This window comes from Phlebotomus papatasi, chromosome 2, assembly GCF_024763615.1.
Source record: "Phlebotomus papatasi isolate M1 chromosome 2, Ppap_2.1, whole genome shotgun sequence".
Lineage (NCBI taxonomy): Eukaryota > Metazoa > Arthropoda > Insecta > Diptera > Psychodidae > Phlebotomus > Phlebotomus papatasi.
This window is the reverse complement of record NC_077223.1, coordinates 14,601,152-14,621,952: the sequence shown is the minus strand read 5'-3', so window position 1 is coordinate 14,621,952 and position 20,801 is coordinate 14,601,152. Positions and strand designations below refer to the sequence as shown.

At 36.4% G+C, this 20,801-nt stretch overlaps 8 protein-coding genes across 11 annotated transcripts in view; 4 read left to right on the top strand and 4 right to left on the bottom strand.

Moving 5' to 3' along the window:
• Positions 1-413, bottom strand: part of LOC129802681 (N-acetylneuraminate 9-O-acetyltransferase) — a 49,155-nt gene extending 48,742 nt beyond the window's left edge. For both annotated transcript variants that reach the window (XM_055848683.1, XM_055848682.1), the window contains exons 1-2: positions 174-413; positions 29-113 (exon numbers count right to left, since the gene is read on the bottom strand). In XM_055848683.1, coding sequence (XP_055704658.1) covers positions 29-113; positions 174-297 — 209 coding nt within the window. In that variant the 5' untranslated portion in view covers positions 298-413. The remainder of the gene's footprint in view (positions 1-28; positions 114-173) is intronic.
• Positions 1-20,801, top strand: part of LOC129802702 (parathymosin-like) — a 265,721-nt gene that overhangs the window by 58,284 nt on the left and 186,636 nt on the right. The gene's annotated exons all lie outside the window — the stretch shown is intronic.
• On the bottom strand, positions 1,921-5,531 carry LOC129802693 (guanine nucleotide-binding protein subunit beta-2). Its single transcript, XM_055848710.1, has 4 exons — positions 5,124-5,531; positions 4,901-5,066; positions 2,288-2,619; positions 1,921-2,216 (listed from the first exon to the last, which is right to left on the bottom strand). Exons 1-4 carry the CDS (start codon positions 5,470-5,472, stop codon positions 2,023-2,025), a joined length of 1,041 nt encoding a protein of 346 aa, XP_055704685.1. The 5' UTR covers positions 5,473-5,531; the 3' UTR covers positions 1,921-2,022.
• Positions 8,816-10,346, top strand: LOC129802695 (protein FAM151B). 2 transcript variants are annotated; one of them, XM_055848713.1, is made up of 3 exons: positions 8,816-9,032; positions 9,281-9,633; positions 9,692-10,346. In XM_055848713.1, the coding sequence occupies exons 1-3, from the start codon at positions 8,993-8,995 to the stop codon at positions 10,253-10,255; spliced, it is 957 nt and encodes a 318-aa protein (XP_055704688.1). In that variant the 5' UTR covers positions 8,816-8,992; the 3' UTR covers positions 10,256-10,346. The 2 variants fall into 2 exon arrangements, with proteins under 2 accessions (XP_055704688.1, XP_055704689.1); XM_055848714.1 differs by lacking the exon at positions 8,816-9,032 and adding an exon at positions 9,041-9,165.
• On the top strand, positions 14,246-16,257 carry LOC129802686 (protein Red). 2 transcript variants are annotated; one of them, XM_055848697.1, is made up of 4 exons: positions 14,246-14,340; positions 14,412-15,513; positions 15,596-16,016; positions 16,114-16,257. In XM_055848697.1, exons 1-3 carry the CDS (start codon positions 14,260-14,262, stop codon positions 16,012-16,014), a joined length of 1,602 nt encoding a protein of 533 aa, XP_055704672.1. In that variant the 5' UTR covers positions 14,246-14,259; the 3' UTR covers positions 16,015-16,016; positions 16,114-16,257. The 2 variants fall into 2 exon arrangements, with proteins under 2 accessions (XP_055704672.1, XP_055704673.1); XM_055848698.1 differs by having other exon boundaries at positions 14,407-15,513.
• Positions 16,018-20,801, bottom strand: part of LOC129802697 (tRNA N(3)-methylcytidine methyltransferase METTL6) — a 109,762-nt gene continuing 104,978 nt past the window's right edge. The window contains exons 2-3 of the mRNA XM_055848716.1: positions 16,251-16,876; positions 16,018-16,185 (exon numbers count right to left, since the gene is read on the bottom strand). Of these exons, the coding sequence (XP_055704691.1) occupies positions 16,029-16,185; positions 16,251-16,876 (783 nt within the window). The 3' untranslated portion in view covers positions 16,018-16,028. The remainder of the gene's footprint in view (positions 16,186-16,250; positions 16,877-20,801) is intronic.
• On the bottom strand, positions 19,007-19,455 carry LOC129802701 (39S ribosomal protein L55, mitochondrial). The gene is made up of 2 exons (XM_055848720.1): positions 19,278-19,455; positions 19,007-19,215 (listed from the first exon to the last, which is right to left on the bottom strand). The coding sequence occupies exons 1-2, from the start codon at positions 19,452-19,454 to the stop codon at positions 19,069-19,071; spliced, it is 324 nt and encodes a 107-aa protein (XP_055704695.1). The 5' UTR covers position 19,455; the 3' UTR covers positions 19,007-19,068.
• Positions 19,648-20,745, top strand: LOC129802694 (zinc finger protein 814-like). Its single transcript, XM_055848712.1, has 2 exons — positions 19,648-19,757; positions 19,818-20,745. The coding sequence occupies exons 1-2, from the start codon at positions 19,648-19,650 to the stop codon at positions 20,683-20,685; spliced, it is 978 nt and encodes a 325-aa protein (XP_055704687.1). The 3' UTR covers positions 20,686-20,745.

The following is a 20,801-nucleotide window of genomic DNA, read 5'->3' as shown; positions in this document are numbered from 1 at the left end:
TTTGGGGTATCTGTCTGCCCGCACCCACCTGTGCATCATGCATCCGTACGGTTGCCACTCTTTGTCTCCCTTAAATCTACCATTCGACAGAAGCCACTTGCACGAATCCGTGCCTGAAACATTAACCATATATTAAACATCCGGAACCCAGTCCGGAAACTGCATAAACTCACCGTAGCGCAAGTGAAGCAATCCGTGATATGCCATGAAAGCCAGAACCATCATCAAAGCAATTTTCTTGGCATTGCCAACATTCAATTGCTGAATTATGTACTCTGCCTTCGACTCTCCACCCATGGTGGTGTAAATCCACGAAAATCACAAAAGAGGATAGCGGTTTTTCCAGGTATTTTGGGTTTTCTTGGATCTCCTGGCGGTGTTGTTGTTTTCCTTCGGGCGTCCACTTTACTGCGGCGAAAATCGACTGCAGCGTTCATGTGGATAGTAGTGAAAATGCAACTGTTTGAATTCAAATGTTAGTCCGTTGACTGAGATTTATTAAAAATTAAATTAAAAATATTTCATTGGGATTGCCAGAGGATCGTCTTAACTCTTAACCCTTTAAGGATGATTGGGCACACTGGGAACCGTCACCGATGACCCAAAAATGAAATTTTTTCAACGGTCATCTAAAGTTATCTTGCACTGCCCTGCCAGGTAAAAATGATTTTTCTGACCCCCAATTTTTGACCCTTTCTTCCTTAAAGCTGTCTACACATTAGACAAATTATTTAAATAATAGCATTTCAAAGTGACATTGAAAAGAAACTGAAACGAATATTGAAACCAATATTTCAATAATTGCCTACCTACACACTGAACAAATTGACTTCAATATTAAAACCACCAGTCTAGTCAGGGATTCACAGATCTTCTGGGATTTTCTTCCGTATTTTGTCAAAAACATCCAAAAATACCCAAGTTGGTCAGAAGATTTCTCCGGCTTCCTCCAGAATCCCAGATCTTCTGGGATATTCCTGTAAATTATATTAAAAACACTTCTGATACATTCTGTGGTCAGAGGATTCCTGGAGCTTCCTCCAGAAATCCCAGATCTTCTGGGATTTTCCTGTAAATTATATTAAAAACACTTCTTATACTTTCTGTGGTCAGAGGATTCCTGGAGCTTCCTCCAGGAAATCCCAGAAATCCGGAGGAAGCTCCAGGAATCCGCTGACTACAGAAAGTATCTGAAGTGCTTTGGGCATAATATTCAAGAAAATCCCAGAAGTTCTGAGATTTTCTGGAGGAAGCAGGTGATTAGTGCTGACCAAGTTGGGTTCTTGAGGAGATTAAACAAAATATATAACCAAATTCCAAGAATCTGGAATTTTCTGGAGGAAGCAGGAGAAATGTGTCTTGACTTGGATTTTGATCTTGGATGTGTTTTCGTTCATGAACAATTAAAATCCGGCAGTTCTGTGATGTTCTGAAGGAAGAAGATTCCTGACCATTAAAAAATATTGAAGGAAATATCAAATCAATTTGATATTTAGAATTTCTTTGAAATTTTATTTCAATGTGACTTTGAAATTTTTTATTGACATAATTTGGCCTAGTTTATGGCCACTACGCACTAAAGAAATTTATGTCCATATTGGAGCTAATTCCCTACGCTTGTGTAAGAAAAACTCTTTAATATGGACATAAATATCTCTAGTGTGTAGAGGCCATTATAGCCATTCAAAATAATGAAATAAAATATTGAATAAAATGTTCCATATTGAAACAAATATTTCAATATTTGCCTACACACTGGACAATTTTCTTCAACATTGAAACATTTATGTCAATAAATCTTTGCAATGTGGAGGCAATCTTGTCAATATTTGACATTGAAAAGAAATATTTCAATAAATTATGCCTAATGTATAGCCAGCTTAAAGGATGGAACTGCAGAAACATTTTCAAAAATTCTTATTTTATGGGTTAAAAAAACAGATGAATTCCTTTATTTGTGAGGAAAAAATCCAGAAACATTTTTAATTTCAATTTTTGGAAATCCAACACTGAAGATCTGCTTCAGACCCAAATTCTAACATTGTTGTCCCAGCTGCATGAAGCTAGAGCCATGCCGTTCGGAGCCATAGAGATGGAAGTAACACGGTTTTCATGCCCTGGTAGAATTCCGAGATGATTCCCTTTCAAGGAGTCCCAGTAATGCACGTTATTATCATCACTTCCGCACAGTACATATCTTCCACTCAGTGAAACAGCTGAAGAAACACAAAAAAAAATTCCTTACTTGAAGCTAAATAATTCCATTTACATGCAGAGTTGTTCTTACCGCAAGATGTAAAGGCACAGGATTTATTGGGTGGCTCAAACTGGCATAGTTGCTGATCTGAGCGAATGTCGAAGAGACGTGCTGTCTTATCTTCTGAAGCTGTAGCAAAAGCCTGTCCACTTGGATGGAAGCATACGCTATTAACATCAGCATCATGACCAAAGAATGTTTGCTTCGGACTCTCCTCCCGGACATCCCAAAGTTTGCAGGTCTTATCCACAGATCCAGTCACATACTGCTTACCATCGGGAGACAGTGAGATTGACACCACGTCCCCAGCATGAGCTTCAAAGTCTGATGTTTTCTTGCCGCTTTCCAAATCCCAGATGCATCTGAAAATAAATTGAAAGGACGTATATATAGGGGAGCCTAAATCAAACTCTGCTCCAAATGTTATTTTTTATTAAAAATTATAAATTAATTGATTTTCGATGTGTCACAGATTATAATCATAAGAAAAAATAGTGAAAAGCTTTAATCAACATAGAGGTGTGATTCTTTCATTGCAAATTCGAAAAAGTGGGCCTGAATAATGCACGCAAAAAATCCCGTGTTCCGCAACAATTTGCGAAAACTTTTAGGAACTACCAACAAAAATCTGCGAAAAATGTCGTTCCCAAAAAAATCCACGAAAACTTTCGTGTCCATGATAATCCACGGAAAATTTCATGCCCATGAAAAACCACGAATAATTTCGTGCCTACGAAAAATCCACGTAAATTTCGTGTCAACAAAAATTCGCGATAAAATTTGTGCCTACCAAAATCCGCGATAAATTTCGCGCCCACAGAAATACACAAAAATTTTCGAGCCCATGAAAACACACGAAAACTTTTGTGCCCTGCCCATGATAAACAAAACCACGAAAATTTTCGAGCCCATGAAAATCTGCGAAAAATTTCGTGCCTATCCCGCAAAAATTTCGTGCCTACGAAAAATCTTTAAAAATTTTGTGCCCATGACAAATTTCGTAGCCTTTGAAAATCCGCGAAAAATTTCATTCCCACAAAAATCCACGAGAACTTTCATGCCCATGAAAATCCACGAAAACTTTTGTTCCCATGAAAATCCACGAAAACTTATGTGCCCATGAAAATCCTCGAAAAAAATTGTAGCCTGCGAAAATCCGCGAAAATATTTGTGCCCATGAAATTCGTAAAAAATTTCGTGTCCCACGAAAATCCGCGAAAAAATTCGTGCCCATAAACATCTGTGAAAAATTTTGTGCGCACGAAAGTCCACGAAAAATTTCGTGCCCACAAAAACCGCAAAAAATTTCGTACCCACGAAAACCCGTAATTTATTTCGTGTCCACGCAAACCCGTGAAAAAATTCGTTCCTACAAAAATTCGCAAAATTTTGTATCCACAATAAAGCAGGAAAACTTTCGTGCCCACGACCATCCACGAAAAATTTCGTAGCCTGCAAAAAATCCGCGAAAAATTTCGTACTCACGAAAATCAGTTAAAAGTTTTGTTCTCCCCGAAAGTCCACTTTCGTAGCCTGCAAAAATGAGCAAAAAATTTCTAGCCCACGAAAATCTGCGAAAAATTTCATAGTCTACGAAAATCCACAAAAAATTTCGTGCTCACGAAAATTCACGGAAAATTTCGTGCCCACGAAAGTCCAGTTTCATAGCCCGTGAAAATCCACGAAAACTTTCGTGACCACAAAAATCCACGGAGAATCTTTGACCACGAAAATCTACGACAAATTTCGTTTCCATAAAAATTCACGAAAAATTTCGTGGCTACGAAAATCCGCAAAAAATTTCACGACTCACAAAAATCGGTCCTATTACCCACGACGCTTTTTTTCCGCACGCTATCAGCAAAATTTCTTAGAATTGCAATCTTTAACTCGAAATATATCGAGAAATCATAGCAATGTCCATTTTTTTATTGCTCTCTAAATTCTATTTTTTAGAAAATTTAGGGGACAGCACGCTACCTTCGGTCGACCCATTTTTTTCTAGGCTCCTAAATGGAGGGAATTTCAAGAATTTGGACTTTTGTGTTAATTCATTAAGAACAAACCGAAAAAAAATGAGTTGTTCGAAGCTTGAGTCGTCTGAAGGTAGCACTCTTTCCCCTATGCAGATAGCTCTTTCCAAACTGGAGATATTGCGTACTACGGACGGCGTGCAGGATATAAAAATGTCGGCTTATCATTTTCGATATCAGGGATGTTCAAATCATATACCCTGTGAAGGACAGAACGATCTGAACACTTTAAGAAAATCGGAGTAATCATAATAAGGTGTGATTATGAAGGAATCACCTTAATTCTGTATCGTCTGTATAGGGGAAAGTACCCTCCCTTCGAATGTTCATGCCTTCGAATAATGTGAATTTCTTTTAATTCTCTAAAAAACTTACACATAAATATCACATAATTATTAATAATTTATAATAAGCTAACTAATATTTAATAGAAACGTATAAGTCTCTTAGGAAAACTAAAAGAAAATTCACATTATTCGAAGGCATGAACGTTCGAAGGGAGAGTGCTTTCCCCTACCATTTGGCGTTGCAAAATACTCCTATTTAAAGTAGGTTCTGAATTAAGCAATTTATCCTATTTTAAATTGATTCAGAACTAAGTATTGCTTACATTTTCATGTCTCCTGATCCCGTGAGGATATTTCTATCATCTAGGAAGCGACATGAGCTTAGGAATCCTTCATATCCTGCAAGTTCTCGGACAATTTTTGCCGTTCCTGTTGCGTCCCTATTGTTGAGATCGTACACGGTACACATATTGTCCATCCCGCCGCAAGCTGTCCAGGAAATTGCATTAAGAACTTACTTTCTGGAATAAGTTACAAAAAACTCACCAACAAAATTGCCTGATGCAGAAAATGCACAGCTCATGACCCAAGATGATCTCAGAGGAATAACTTGAACCTTATTTCCTGTCCAAGTATCCCAGATGATGAGTTTTCCATCCAGAGATCCGGAAACACAGTGGCGCGAGTCTCCAGCAAAGTGCACGGAATTTACTTTATTAATGTGCCCTTTTAGGAATTTTTTCGTACTTATATGGAGTTTTGGAGCACCACCCACATCTCCACACTTATCCTGCAGGGAACAATCAGCAACTTTTTTCTGATCCTCCTTGATTTTCCCAATCAATCCATTTAGTTCTTCCCTGAGAGCAGCCACTTCTCCATCGTCCTTTCCCATTTTTTTTGGCACAGAGAGGTGTTTCCGAAGCAAGAGTTGGATGAAAACTATTGCAAAGTTTTCTGCGAAGTATATTTTCTCTCTGGAGGGTAAGCGTAAAATTATTGAGGGAATAATTGAATTAGCTAAAGAGATTTGAATGAGGAGCACGAGAGCATTTGTATGGTTTTGGCACTCTTCTCGAGTTTACAAAAATCGATTGAATCAGTAATTTGATAGGAGTTCTTTCAACAAGTTGATTTAAAATATTGTCAGTTACCCACTTCCGGCTTTTGAGTAAATTACTGATCTTTTATTAGCCCTTTAAGGATGATTGGGTCACCCGTGACCCATAGAGAAAATAATTTTTCCTGACTACCTGAAGTTATTTCTTTCTAATGTTTGTACATTATCACGAAGTAGAAAGATGTAGGAATCTACGATATTTTTTGCAAATCTCCAGCTATTTGCTATATAAAAAATATTTGAGCACAAAAATAACGAATTTTCAAATTTTCACGGTGGTGCTTGAATTTTAATATTTTTAATATTTCTAATTTTTTTTTTAAACAAAAACATTTTGGGACTAGAAACTATAATAACTATACATAATATTTCTCAACAAAGTAAAAATTATAGTTTATTGGTATTTTAAAGAAAGCTTTATAATTTTCATGGGTCATATATGACCCAATCGTCCATAAAGGTAAAAAACACCGAATTTTTCTCTAGCGGATTTTCGAAGATTTGAGATTAGACTGTTTCATGTTTTTGTTTATGTGTGCGCAAAATAGTTAATTATTCGTGTAATATTGTGTGATATATCAATTAGCTGAGATTTCCCAGTGCAATACTGACTGAAGAAGGTAATATTTTGATAATTTATAAGATACTTCTGCGTATATGTTGTAAATTCATAACTTTTTACTCTTGTACATGACTTCAAAAATGGAACAAAAAATTCATGATCAATAAACCCGAAATCATCCACATATTATGCTCGGAAGATAGCGATGATGCCGACAATCTTGTCCTGAACGAAAGCGACATAATATATTTGGAACAAGACGTGGATGAAATGGACTTTGAAGTTTTCATCGAAAACGCATCAACACCGGAAGAACTCCCAGATCCACAGCAATGTGCAACTGTACGTCTTAAATTCCCAGAGACAAGCAACACTGCCCATTACCCATTACCATCAAACATGTTTTGAAGAAAACTGAGGTGCACATGGTGCTATCAGAAAAGAGGATTATAAGATCAATTATATTTGTGAGGCATGCGACATTTATATCTGTGTTACCTTACCAGTAATGCGAAATTTGCTTCGATGAATATCATAAAAATTAAAAATGAAGTAAACAATAATACATTTTTTCATAAAAATTATTCTTTTTGTGTACCAGTCTTCAAGAGTCTTTGAGACCAAAAATTGAATGAGATTTTTTAAAATTAATTTTTGATCGTTTTCATTTTTACTCGTACTCTATTTTTTTTTATTATTACAAATATATTCAAGTTATTTATCTTTCAAAAATAACAGAGCAAACGAGTAAACTAGTCGTCTGGAAAATTTTGTGCTTTTTTACTTTTAAAGACGATTGGGTCATATATGACCCATAGTTTTCCAGGACTCCTAGGGATGGGAAAATTTCTTTTTAACCCTAAATCTCTTATTTAGGCTAAAATATCGAGGGAAACTTGATTTCGTTGAATTTCGCTCAGCGGAAAGCTTCTCGTCCTTAAAGGGTTAGAGCATGATGGCATTATTTTTACATTGATTAACTCTTTCGCGTCATTAGGGTCATATATGACCCGGGGAAAAAACAATTTTTTTTTGACTATTTACATTAATTGAAATCTATCGGTTTGTGCACGACATCATAATAGAAATCAAAATATTTAAGATCAAAAATCACTAATTTCGATCTTTGTGAAATGACTTTTTTTTAATTTTTTTATATTCATTTATTTATTTCAGCAAAAAGTTCTTTAGAATTAGCAATATCCAAATTTAGCAATATCCAAAGAATGTATATTGCATATTTTGATATAATAAACTACTCTCAATTTTCCAGAAAAGCGTGTAGAATTTTCCGGGTCATATATGACCCTATTGTCCCCAAGGGTAACAGTGTTTTCGTCCCAAATCTATAGCGAAATGTAGTTGGGACATTGTTTTTCTTTGTGAAATGCAGGTGGGACATCTTGCTCCTGGACATTTCATCTTATATCTGATGAATTATAACATATTTTGCAATATTTTAGAGTATTCTGCACGCGTCTCATATTGTGCAATTGTATTGTGTAAGAATAAATATGTGGATAAGTTTATTTTTGCCAAATATCACTCAAAATATTGTGACAGTGACTGTTCAAGGGATTACCAGGAAGATTCCTTGAACACCAGGAGTACAGTGTTCATCAAGACAATCCAGTTTGCCATGATTTTGGCCAAATTAGTAACTTTAAGCAAAAAAAAACTCTTAAAAAGCCCGTGATATAGATTTTGAAAATGGTATGTAAATGTACACTTCCCTTGAGGACAACAGGGTGAACAGGGTCATATGTGACCCGGGGTTTTTCCGAGTTTTCACGCAATGGAATTTTTTTTTCCTCTCTGAACTATTATATTTGATCATAAAGCATTAGGAAAAACTCAATTTTACATGAATTCATCTGCTGAATAAAAGTGGGACGCGAAAGAGTTAAAGGAAGTACCCACCCGGCAAATTCTGCAGAATTCTGCAGAAATTCGTCAGATTTGAATTATTAACTGCCGAAAAATCAGCAGAATTTCTGCAGAATTTTGTTCTAAGGTGGATCCGATCGTTGTATGAAAATTCTGCAGAATTTTCTGCAGAATTTCTATAGAAAATTTTAAAATTATCGGCAGAATTTCTTTAGAGTATTTAGATGATTTCTACATTTCTTCTACCCTTTCTAATGTTTCTAAACATTATTTTAACTACATAAAAATATGTATTTCAATTTATTTAAAATTCAATTTTTATTCAACAATTTTACGTGAATACTCTCTTTTTTACAATATTATTATGATGTTATAATACAATATTATTAAATCAGCCGTAATAGAAAATACGAAGGGGAAGGAAATGGTTAGAAAACACGAAAGAAATTCGCTATGCTCACGAAGTCGCACGACTATCCCGAAGCCACACGAAGTATCCGATTGAATGACAAGAAACGTTAAAATTTCAAAAGTGCAGAATTGCAGATCGAAGTTTTGCTGGGTAGCGATAGCCGTTACCGCCGTTACATTTTTATTTTTCAAATTTCGAGTAATATATGTTTTTCACTTTTGTCCACTTGAGGCGCTAAATTCAATAAAATGTTGGCAACCCCTGGATTTCGCCGTAGATAAATCAAAACAAATCATCAAGTGTATTTGTATATTTTTTCTTTTCAAAATTTTTTCACAGTTTTGTGTATTTTAGTGCTTGCACAGCATAAAATTTAATTATTTGGTAATTAGACATGGTGTTACTGTAGCAGATGTATTGATATCCATATCAGAATGAGTATTATTGCTGGAATTTTGGTCCTCCTTGTACAAGGTTAGCAATCAACTGATTCCTCTCCCTGAAAGAAATCCCTTATCTTTTCCAAACAAATTCACCTTTCTTATCTTTTTTCTCTTCAATTCTTTAATATTTATTGCGTCTCATATATCTGCCAATGGCACGACAGGTAAAATGACTGGTGTAATTGTTGTATCAATGTTGTGATATGTTAGAAAGGGCAAAGAACTCTCAAAAAAAAAAGAAGTCCTGGAATGCCTGGTACAATTGTGATGGTTTTCCAGGAATGCTCTCGCGGGTTGCGATGGTTGCTGCTAGGGAAAATCTCACTGCAATCACATGGGCCCATGCTGTTAATAGCCAAGATCTGCTAGATCAGACCCTGGCCAGTGACATCGATATGATTGAAGCAGATATCGTTTTGGGACATTTGGTGGACGATCCTAGTGGACCAGAGATTCCTGTTATGGGTCATCCACCAGTCAACATTTCAGACGTTTCTCTCAAGAGCTTCCTGACTCAAATCCTCGAGTACAATCGTAAGAATTCGGAAAAGACGAAGGGCGTAAAGTTGGACTTTAAGTCTACAGAAGTATTCGATGGATCCCTGGCGATGCTATCGGACATTTGGGCATCAGTGAGTATATTCTTCATGGAGAAATGACGCTAGACACAAACATTTTGTCAACCTGCAGATGGACTATCCGGTATGGCTAAATGCTGATATAATCCGGGGACCAGTCAATAACACGGGAACTACGCCTGTGGACTCAAATTCCTTTTTGCGTGGCTGCAAAAGATTTCCTCAAGCTGTTCTCTCAATTGGCTGGACCACCAGATGGGGCAACGATTTCACCGAGGGGATTTACACTGACGATCAAATTGCTCTTATGAGCGATTCAATCCGGAACAACGGAATCCCATCTTCTAGTCATCCAATTACCTTCCCTGTTAGGGCAGGAATAGCTGCTCACAGTCTCCCACAGCTAACAACGCTCATGAAGGCATTCAACCAAACCAACACCGTCAGTCTCACGATTTGGTCCAGTGAGAATGATCGGGTGGATGTGGAGAAGCTGAGGACGTTAATCTTCGCAGTAGGCATTGACAAAGTTTACATTGATGTGCCAAAAGATCTTCTAGATCAACTGGATTTGGGTAATCCAACAAGTAGTGCAAAACACCTTTCTTCCTTCACTCTAGGATGTTTCATACTCTTCTTTGTCTGCCTCTATCTTGGACAATCGCGCTCAATTTAAAAGGAAAAACTCAAGGAAAATATTCTGTATTCCTCTACTGTATATTTCTGCAAAGAATGGTTATACAATAAATCCAAAGAACCCCCAAAAATCAAGAGGACTTTTTTTAAGGCTAGAGAAATTCTGATCTCTGAGATTATTCTAATCCAAATAATCCAAACAACGATCCAAACTTTGCAGTGCATATAAACGTACTTAGACGGAATGGGGCCGTATCCTCCAGATGTGAGAGTTTGATTTTGTGGGAAAAGTCAACTCTCCGTGTGGAACTCGCCTATTTTTCTCATCATTATGCGAAATTTTCTCATCAAAAACCGGGGAGAAAATAAACAAATAAATTAAAATATCGCGTTTTTTTTTAAGTTTTGAAATGGTTTTTAAATGATTATTTCACTTAATAAATACAATTTCCGTATATTATAAATTTCAATGAAGTTTTTTCTTAATAAACTGCGGGAATTTCAAACTTTTTTTCTTATTATCTCTTATTATTTTACTAATTTTTTGAGTTTGATAAACCAATGATTTTCCAAATTGTTTTTTTTATTTTAATATTGTTTTGTTTCAGCTCTCGTAAATAAGAAAACGGTTGTGGCCATTTGATGATTAGATCCTTGATTAACCTATTTATATTCTTAATAAATACAAAATTGAACAGATTTTTAGCAGTTTACTTGTCCGTGCGTGAACTCTTTAAAACTCTTAATTTTTGCTTTAGCTAAAACCGGAGAAAAAGATCGCATATAGGGATTTTATCGGGAAAAGGTTCTTTTTTAGTTAGTTGAAATTGTTAGATCTCAAGAACCAACAAAACAAATATTTTAAGTAGTAAAATATTAACAGTTATTATAAAATTAATAAACGGATAATAATAATTGAGAAAATATTTAAAAATTGTGTAGTTACGTGTTTTTCCTTAAATATATATATTGAGTGAGATTCTTGATATTCGCATCTATATTATCCTTTTTTATTTCACATACAATCTAAGAAAAATTATAACTTCTCTATTCAAAAACTATTTGCAATGCTTCAAACGTTTTTCTTTAGTAAAGTCTGTATTTGAGAAAATTTCTTCAAATACTCTACGTAAAATAGAAAAAAAAACGGATAATGTGTAGAATTTTACGCGAAAAACATATCAATTTTGAATTTTTATTCTTGAGAGTGATTTTATGTATATATCAGTATCTTCTAAATTTAAAATTTTAAACGATCTTTGTACTTTTCTTAAATTGACTAAATTGAATAAAATTCTATATCTAATTCTGTAATAATCGAAAAATCAAAACATCCTCAAACTGCCATTAAAAAAGCGGAAGTGGGAGTTGTTTATCAAATATTGCGAAAATATCATGAATATTTGACGAAGTTCTCAATTCTCAAGTATATTTCAAAAATGTTACAAAAATACTCGTCAAATCCGAAAAAAATACCAAGTTAGCGACTAAAAAACTTTTCTTGGCGAAAACTCGTAACCTCTTAACATTTAATATGCCTCGTCGCTTGAAAATTGGTTCGAAAAATCACAAAAAATACAAGAAAATGTGAAAATATTGAAAAAAAATTAATTGTTGCAGAATAATATTGCAGAGAAAAATAAAGCGAAAATTAACTTTGCACCTTTTTTCTTTTCTGAATTCATGTTGGAATTTTACTTATTATTTTTGAAAAAAAAAACGCAAAGAATGAGAATTTTTAAATTTTACAGGAAAATATATATTGATATGAATCCAATAATCCTTGTCAAATTGTTAAAAAAAGGAAAATTCAATGAAAATTGGTTTTTCGTTATAAAAATCTTTGAAAATTCACTTTAGCATTATTTGACAATCTTCAGAAAATTTATACAAAACCAAAAGAAAATGAGAAAATCTTTATACGTATAAAGATAAAGACGTATTTATAATTGAAGTACTGTAAGTGCAAAGGGATTTTATTTTTAGTTTTTTTTTACTGTAGTAAAATATTAAAAAAAAAGAAATTTGGCATGAAATGCCGTTGTAGTCATTTAAGTGATAAGAGGAGTCGCGATGAATAAATCAAAGCTTACAACAATGTTATTTAATTTTTTATTCGGGTTATTCATTAATTGAATTTGTTGAAAATACTTTGCAAAAAAGAAGAGCTCTCCCGTCACCTCTTTCTATAAAAATCAGCGTCACATGTGACGCTGATTTTTGTAGAAAGAGTTGGCGGTAGAGCTCTTCTTTTCTTTTTTGCAAAGTATTTTCAACAAATTCAATTAATTAAATACAATTAAATTTCAAACATGCATGTTCTAAATTTTGACCGTTGGCGCTGATGTCGACAAATTTCGATTCAAATTCAAACTCACATCCAACGGGGATTTCACATCGAATTTTAAGTTTTATTGCGACCAGTGCGACCAAAAACCAGCGCGCGGAAAGTCAAAAAGCGATTTTAACAAAGAGTTCTCGTCTCCCGTCAAATCATTGCTCTCCCGTCAAATAATATCTGCAGATATCTTTAAGATTTCTGTAGAGAAAATCTACACCTCTACAGAATATCTGCAGATAATATCTGTAGATATTCTTACGAATTTTATTTGGGCTTGGGACAAAATTCGTCAGAATATTTCGGCAGATTTTCTGACGAATCTCTGACGAATTTCTGTAGATATTCTGCCGATTTTCTCTACATTCCAGACTTTCCAGACAAGATGTGTCAGAAGAGATGGAAAAATTTTTCACTGAAGTTTGCAAAATTCAATAGAGTTATTTTTTGTGATATCACGGTGTTTATATAAAATAAAGAATTCTGCGACGCCGTGTTACAAGTAGAGAAAAGTGAAGTGAAAACTTTAAACAGAGTGTCGACCAAAATTTCGTGTTTTTGTATCATTCGATTGGCGATTTTTAAGAAATTAGTATTTTTGCTCGCAGTTTTTTTACTTATCTAAAATGTGTACTCGGTAATGCTTGTTAAGCAGAGCATACAATTTTCTTTATAACTTCTACAGTTTCTTCATAAATCAACAATATTTTTGTGAAGTAATGGAGGTTATGCAGATTTTCTAGGGAGAAATTCTGCCGAGAATCTGCAGATTTTCTCTGAATGTACTAGAATATACCGTTAAAATTCAAAAAAACCTCCGAGTAAAATCGGCAGGTAGAGCAATGATTTGACGGGCTACCTGCCGATTTTACTCGGAGGTTTTTTTGAATTTTAACGGTATATTCTAGTACATTCAGAGAAAATCTGCAGATTCTCGGCAGAATTTCTCCCTAGAAAATCTGCATAACCTCCATTACTTCACAAAAATATTGTTGATTTATGAAGAAACTGTAGAAGTTATAAAGAAAATTGTATGCTCTGCTTAACAAGCATTACCGAGTACACATTTTAGATAAGTAAAAAAACTGCGAGCAAAAATACTAATTTCTTAAAAATCGCCAATCGAATGATACAAAAACACGAAATTTTGGTCGACACTCTGTTTAAAGTTTTCACTTCACTTTTCTCTACTTGTAACACGGCGTCGCAGAATTCTTTATTTTATATAAACACCGTGATATCACAAAAAATAACTCTATTGAATTTTGCAAACTTCAGTGAAAAATTTTTCCATCTCTTCTGACACATCTTGTCTGGAAAGTCTGGAATGTAGAGAAAATCGGCAGAATATCTACAGAAATTCGTCAGAGATTCGTCAGAAAATCTGCCGAAATATTCTGACGAATTTTGTCCCAAGCCCAAATAAAATTCGTAAGAATATCTACAGATATTATCTGCAGATATTCTGTAGAGGTGTAGATTTTCTCTACAGAAATCTTAAAGATATCTGCAGATATTATTTGACGGGCTGATTCTCACCGATATTCGTGGATACGAGAGAAGGCAGGTGGGAAAAATAGGCGAAAACATCACGGAGAGAAACTCGCGTTAAATCTTCTCTCACAAGTACGGCCCTTGAAGGTAGAGAATCTTGGCTCGAATTTAGTACATTTTTAGTACAAGTCCCAGTATACCCCTGGAATTTTATGAAAGTTGTCAAAAGGTTTTCGATTATTGTTATTAAAAGGAAAATTCATTTTTCTGCAAGAAATCTTGAATTCTTGAAGGTAAAAACATTTAAAATTCCTTTATCAAGTCCCGAAGATTGATTTTTTTTTGTTTTATTTATTCAGAGTAGCTCAAAATGCCGTCTGATGATGTGCATGACGACGCCAGTCAACGGCTGACAAATGATGATTTCCGGAAGCTCCTGATGACCCCCCGTACGGCTCCGGCCTACGTTTCAGCATCCAGTCGGGGTGAGACTCAAGCAAAGGCTTCAACTACAGCAAAAGTCAGCAATTCTGAGCGATATGAGGCCAGGAGGAAGAAGAAAAACTTCTATGCTGCCCTGAAGAAGCAGGAAGATCACAAGATGAGCGAATTGGCGGAGAAATACAGAGACAGGGCCAGAGAGAGACGAGATGGAGTCAATCCAGACTATCAAAATATCGACACTACGGGCAATTCGAGTAGTGCATATAGGACTGTAGCTCCGGATCTCAAATCGGGCATTGATGCAGCCGAACGGAGACGTCAGATGATTCAGGAGTCAAAATTCTTGGGTGGTGACATGGAGCACACTCACTTGGTGAAGGGTCTGGATTATGCATTGCTGCAGAAGGTGCGCAGTGAGATTGTGGCCAAGGAGCATGAACAGGAGGAGGAGATGGAAAAAATTGTGGATGAGGATGCTCCAGAACCGAAAGCCGTTGAACCAGAAAGGGCACCAAAACGCGAAGAATTCGAATGCAAGACGGTCATGGGGAGCAATATTAAGTCTTTTGTGGCAGCTCAAAAATCCAAAGTGGTGGAACGGAATGAATTATTCCTGCCAGGACGAATGGCGTACGTGATTGAGCTTGAGGATGAGAATTTGGAGAATGATATTCCCACAATTCTCATTCGTTCAAAGGCAGATGTCCCAGTGTCCAGTGTTGAACTTCAGACATTGACTACAAATGACATTGTCATCAATAAACTCTCCCAGATCCTGGGATATTTGAGGCAAGGAGGCAAGAATAAGAAGAACAAGAGGAGGGACAAGGACAGGCCTTTGTTTAAGGACACTGACAAGAAGGCAGATCCGGATTCGATCTATACGCGGGATGAAGTTTATGAGGCAACCAAACATGGAGAGTCATCTATGACAGGGAAATCTACAATCTTTGGAAATCCCGATGGAGGATATTTCGATAAGCCATCCAAGGAGCCAAAGAGCTCAAAATCCTCAGGAAACTGTGAGTAATTTGAAAAGGAAGAAGAAACACAAAAACCAAGCAACCATTTCCTTTTTAATATGTCTTTTTTTTGTTTCTTTAGTCCCGAAGCCCCCGGTGAAACTTCCAACGGGTCTAATATCTAGGCTTACGGCTGAGCCTGAAGGATATGCCGAATGCTATCCTGGCCTGCAAGAGATGAATGAAGCCATTGATGACTCAGACGAAGAAGTGGATTACACCAAAATGGATTTGGGAAATAAAAAGGGTCCAATTGGACGATGGGATTTCGATACGCAGGAAGAATACTCGGATTATATGAGTACTAAGGAAGCAATGCCCAAGGCGGCATTCCAGTACGGTGTGAAGATGCAGGATGGTCGGAAGACGAGGAAACACAAGACGGATAAGTCAGAAAAGGCACAGTTGGACAGAGAATGGCAACAGATTCAGAATATTATTGAGAAGAGAAAGGCTAAGCCATCGGGAGATGGACCCAAAGCCAAGGCCAGCAAGTACTAGAGGTAAGATGTTTCTTAGGTTTTCTGATAGATTCCCTGGACAAATGTCCTCTTCACATCTACATTTTCCTTCACGTTGATCGTCTGTCGGTGTACATAGCTGTTTTGTTGGGCTCGGAAGCCAACTCCCTCAAAAAGCTCCAGGATTTCTGAGTCGGAAAAGAAATAGCTCCTGAAAAACAAAATAGAATTTTCTGTATGAACTTTCTAGGCTTTGTAGAAGAATAAATATTTTACCTCGTTCCATCTTGGCGCACATAGAAGTTCTCTGAAATCATATTTGTATCCTTGAATCGCCACTGAGCCATGTCATTCAATCCGTAGTCTCGGAATAACACCACACCATCCTGTTTGAGGATCCGATGGAGATTTTCAACAACTCTCCGGAATTTATCCGGATGAATAGCGGACAAAACGAAGATAAGCGTTACGATATCCACGGAATTTTCAGCGATTGTACTGAAGATATCATCAGTTGTAATATCGCAAGTGAAGGCTTTCATCTTATCCTCAGTGTACTGAGTATTCTCTTTCAGTAACTTAATAGCTTCCTGGGAAAAATCACATGCGTATATATATTTAGCCTGACACACTTCTAACAAAGGGAATATGAAATTCCCAACACCACAGCCAACTTCCAGGAGGATCTTGTTACTATCCAAGTGCAAAAGGTCAGTAAATTCACGTGTTGTCCAGTTTCTGTCCTTGAAGAAGTTCGTCTTGTTCCTCTTGTAGAATAAATCCCAATTCTTTCGACATTCTCTCTCTAGTTTTTGGGATTGATAGGTGGTACTGGGACGGAAACCATGTGAAGAGACTTTCCGACGATTTTCACGATGTTCAGGTGGAACTTCCTGGCTCATCTTAAAAAGATGATTCTATGGCAAATTAACTGCGGTTTTTATAACAAAAACTTAAAAAAAAATCCCGCTGAGAAACACAACAAATCCCCCAAATCCCTTTTCTCTCGAGACCAAAACAAAAACAAAACCAGTGATAAGCCTAGATCAGCTTATAGAGGTGTGATTCTTTTGTTGCAAATTCGGATTGTGGCAAACTCTTGAACGATATTTAACATAAATAATGCAAATTTAGTTTAAATTGTATGTAACTTATTATTGTTATTAATGAGGAAAATTGGATGGGAAATGCATAAATGTGTCTGAAAATCTTTAAAGTCGATTATCTCGGAAACTATGATAGATAGAGGCCTCAAACTTTACGTTCGTTTAGAACCTCTGTCAGCGACCCGTGAGAATCCGCGAAAATCCATGAAAAATTTCGCGCCACGCGAAAATCCGCGAAAAAAATCGCGCCCGCAAAAATCCGCGAAAAAATTCGCGACCCGGGAAAATCCGGGAAAAAATATACACCCCGTGAAAATCCACGAGAAAAATCGCGCCTCGCTAAAATCCGCGAAAAAATAAGCGCCCCGCGACAATACGCGAAAAAATTTGCGCCCCGCAAAGTCCGAGAAAAAAGTCATACCCCGTGAAAATCCGCGAAAAAATTCACGCCCCGCGAAACTACGTGAAAAAATACGCAACCCGCGAAAATCCGTGAAAAAAATCGGGACCCGCGAAGATCGGCGAAAAAAATCGTGGATCGCGAATTGTATATAGGGGAAACTGGGGTACCACCAAACACTTTTGAAAGATGCGATTTTGACTGAATTTCCTAAGAAAACTGTGAATTTTAGAAAAATGCTGCTTACCCCATGTTATAGGCTGATATCGCTTCCTGCCCTTTTCCTTTGAACATCACTCACTTCTCGTCTCATTTTTTCTCTTTTTCCAATATACACTTTTTCTGTAGTTGTTGCATTGCCGCTTTTCTCTTGTTTCTGATATTTCCACTTGCGCTCCTTCTTTTTGACTGTCTTTTTTTCCTTTTTCTTCATAAATTTTCTCTTTTTTTCTTCCACCTTGAATTAAGTACGTTTATGTCTCTTCCTTTGTGACTCCATTTTCCTGACTGAACCAGTGGCAACTACACGTGCTCTCTCTTGGAGCCCGTTGTCACTTATTGATCTTATGCCTATCCTTTGTGACTGCTTCCTTCTTCCTTACCAGGCCAAATGATGATTTTCTCCTATTTATTGTATTTACTTATGTATTTATAAATATATTTATGCTCAATTATATGAGTTGGCATATACGGTCTGTGATCCAGGGTTTCTGCCGTTTACCTGGTGAGGCCGGTTTTGATAAGTCGGCAGCAGTCGCAACCACAAAATAGGTATATGGCAAATAAATATCTTAAATATGGCAAAAATTTGTCCGACGCCGCTTCTCCCGTTTTTTTTCCACCTGACGCAATTAGCAAATTTTCTTAAAATTGAAATCTTTAAAGTGAAATATCTCGAGAACTGTTTGACAAATGTCTTAAATTTTTTTTTAAATTGGTCTGGACTACAACACAAACATAAGAAATTCAAAATCGCATGCTTAGATTTCGAGATAAACTACAAAAGGTGATTTTTAACCGGTTTAGAATCGGTTTTTCAAAAAACTAATAGCACAGAAATCGTCGTGCGCGCGAGTAGATATCGACGCTTCTATTTCATACTATGCTATCTCAAAATGACAACTTTTCAGGAGAGCCATTTGAAGTTGGCGATTTCTTATGCTGCTTGTGTAATTTTTTATCGAAAAAGTTGAATATCTCGTTGCCCGAATGCCGGATGACCACCAAATTTTCACCAGTTGTAGATCTCGGTCCCAGGAACAACACATCTCTCGAAGTAATATAAAGCTAAGTCAACTTAGCATATGGAATGGAGCCGTCAATATATTTAAAAAAAATATGAAGATATCTATCCAAACCAGAGATATTGCGTACTACGGACGGCCGGACCTGAAATTGCCGGCTTATGATTTTCGGCATCAGGGATGTTCAAAACATATACCCTGTGAATTTCAGCTCGATCGGAGCGCTTGGAGAAAATCCGAAGATTACAATAGCTGTGATTAGAAGGAATCACTCCTAAAAGATTTAACCCTACTTTTTTATTTACATAACCTCAAAATTTCTATTGAAAATATAAATTCCAATTTTACTTCTTTTTTAACATCTTAAGATACTTCTGAGAGCTGAAGGAATCATCAACTTCCTCATATACACGGATTTTCTTCTTAGGCTTCCTCTTGTCCAGTCTCACTTTTTTCTCCTCCTCAGACAGGGTATTCAAGTCCAAAGGAAGCTTTAAGAATTGGGGAAGATATTTATGAAATTACAGATTTTTATACAAGATTTCAGTAATACCTTGATTATTTCTCGGGGCTCTGTGTAACGAATACTAAAACTGGATCCATCCGGAAGTACCACGATTGTAGGATACGTTCTAGCATAGACACTTCGATGGGTTTTTGTTATTCCGGCTGTGGTAGATGAAAGAGATCGACATTGTGCTAGGAAACTGAATATCTTCGGCATCAGCATCCTGATTTGATTCTTAGCCGGATGCAATGTGGTCCAGAATGTCCAGTGTATTCCGTCTTTCCGTTCAAGAGAAATTCCACGGTTTGAGGTTATGTTTTGACAGTAGTCGCGGGGTAGTCAGAAAATCCAAATAGTTTTCCCACGCTTTTCCCAAGTCGGTTAGAAAGAAAATTATCCAGTGAAGGATTTCACCATGAATATTGAGTGCCAGGTGCCTAATTGCAATGTAGGGAATTTCTCCAAAGGTGAATCTTTCAAAAGAATCTGCCAGAGACACTTCCAGTTCCTCCTGAACAATGAAGAGTAAGAAAAAAAATTCGGCATTACTCATTGCAAGACATGAAAGATTATAATTTTTTCTAGTTTATTGGATGTGCAGGATGTCAGTAAATTAAATTCAATCCATGATATCCGGCTGGATGTGAAGTATTCCTATCCGATGCTCAAAAAAGCTCTAAATATTTGCCTTGAGGAAATTTCAAGGAAATCCCAGGAATTGGAGAATCTTCGTAAGAACATTGAAGATAAGAGGAATAAGGATAATTGTTATGTAAAAAGTAGTTCAGGATCTGTTTCCTGTAGTATTTGTGGTAAGAAGTTTAAAGGGAAATACAGATTGAATTTCCACATGAAGACAGTTCATGAATCTTCAAGGAAGTTCATGTGCCAGCACTGTGGCTCAACTTTTAAGCGTTTAGATGGCCTGAAAGTCCATGAGTTGAAGAGTCACATGTTAGAGGCAAATAATCCTGAGAAAAAATCCACAAAGATTGACGAGAAGTCTTCCAAGGGCAATTTTCAATGTGGCATTTGTCAAAAAATCCTCTCCAGTCGCTTCAATCTTCAGAGTCACATGAAGAGCTTTCACAGTAAAGATCAGCCATATGCATACCTCTGTCGTTTATGTGGAAAATCCTATGCCACTTCAGCTGCTCTGAGGATGCATGAAAAATTCCATGCAATGCCATTCAGTTGCAGAATCTGTGGAAAATCATTTCCAGACGCTTCTAGATTCAAAGATCATCTCAATTGGCATAAGGAAATTTATCTGAAATGTTCAATCTGTGGGAAGAAATTATCCCATAGAAATAGTTTGAGAATTCACATGAAGATTCATGAGACAGGATCTTTGAAGGACCAAAAATGTTCTTTTTGTGGAGAGGGATTTGCTTTGATTTCTTATTTGAGGAAGCACCAAAAAAGGTGCAGAAAAATACCTGAGAATATATGAAATTTCAATTTAATTTTTACACTTAAAATAATGCTAATAAAAAATAAAATTTATTAAAAATTTTCCTCATTTCCCTCTTCATTTTCGCGCCTAAAATACTGCCCTTCCCCTTTCCG

Bases quoted from the DNA above. Each gene is read 5' to 3' on its own strand.
- LOC129802693 (XM_055848710.1), bottom strand. From the start codon at position 5,472: ATGGGAAAGGACGATGGAGAAGTGGCTGCTCTCAGGGAAGAACTAAAT. The intron at 2,620-4,900 runs GTAAGCAATACT...ATTTATTTTCAG, and splicing joins GGATCAGGAGACATGAAAAT to ATGCATCTGGGATTTGGAAA. The intron at 2,217-2,287 runs GTAAGAACAACT...GTGTTTCTTCAG, and splicing joins CTGTGCCTTTACATCTTGCG to CTGTTTCACTGAGTGGAAGA.
- LOC129802695 (XM_055848713.1), top strand. From the start codon at position 8,993: ATGAGTATTATTGCTGGAATTTTGGTCCTCCTTGTACAAG. The intron at 9,033-9,280 runs GTTAGCAATCAA...ATGGTTTTCCAG, and splicing joins TTTGGTCCTCCTTGTACAAG to GAATGCTCTCGCGGGTTGCG. The intron at 9,634-9,691 runs GTGAGTATATTC...GTCAACCTGCAG, and splicing joins TATCGGACATTTGGGCATCA to ATGGACTATCCGGTATGGCT.
- LOC129802686 (XM_055848697.1), top strand. From the start codon at position 14,260: ATGAAAGTTGTCAAAAGGTTTTCGATTATTGTTATTAAAAGGAAAATT. The intron at 14,341-14,411 runs GTAAAAACATTT...TATTCAGAGTAG, and splicing joins GAAATCTTGAATTCTTGAAG to CTCAAAATGCCGTCTGATGA. The intron at 15,514-15,595 runs GTGAGTAATTTG...TTGTTTCTTTAG, and splicing joins CTCAAAATCCTCAGGAAACT to TCCCGAAGCCCCCGGTGAAA.
- LOC129802701 (XM_055848720.1), bottom strand. From the start codon at position 19,454: ATGCTGATGCCGAAGATATTCAGTTTCCTAGCACAATGTCGATCTCTT. The intron at 19,216-19,277 runs GTATTACTGAAA...CAATTCTTAAAG, and splicing joins AGCCCCGAGAAATAATCAAG to CTTCCTTTGGACTTGAATAC.
- LOC129802694 (XM_055848712.1), top strand. From the start codon at position 19,648: ATGAATATTGAGTGCCAGGTGCCTAATTGCAATGTAGGGAATTTCTCC. The intron at 19,758-19,817 runs GTAAGAAAAAAA...AATTTTTTCTAG, and splicing joins TTCCTCCTGAACAATGAAGA to TTTATTGGATGTGCAGGATG.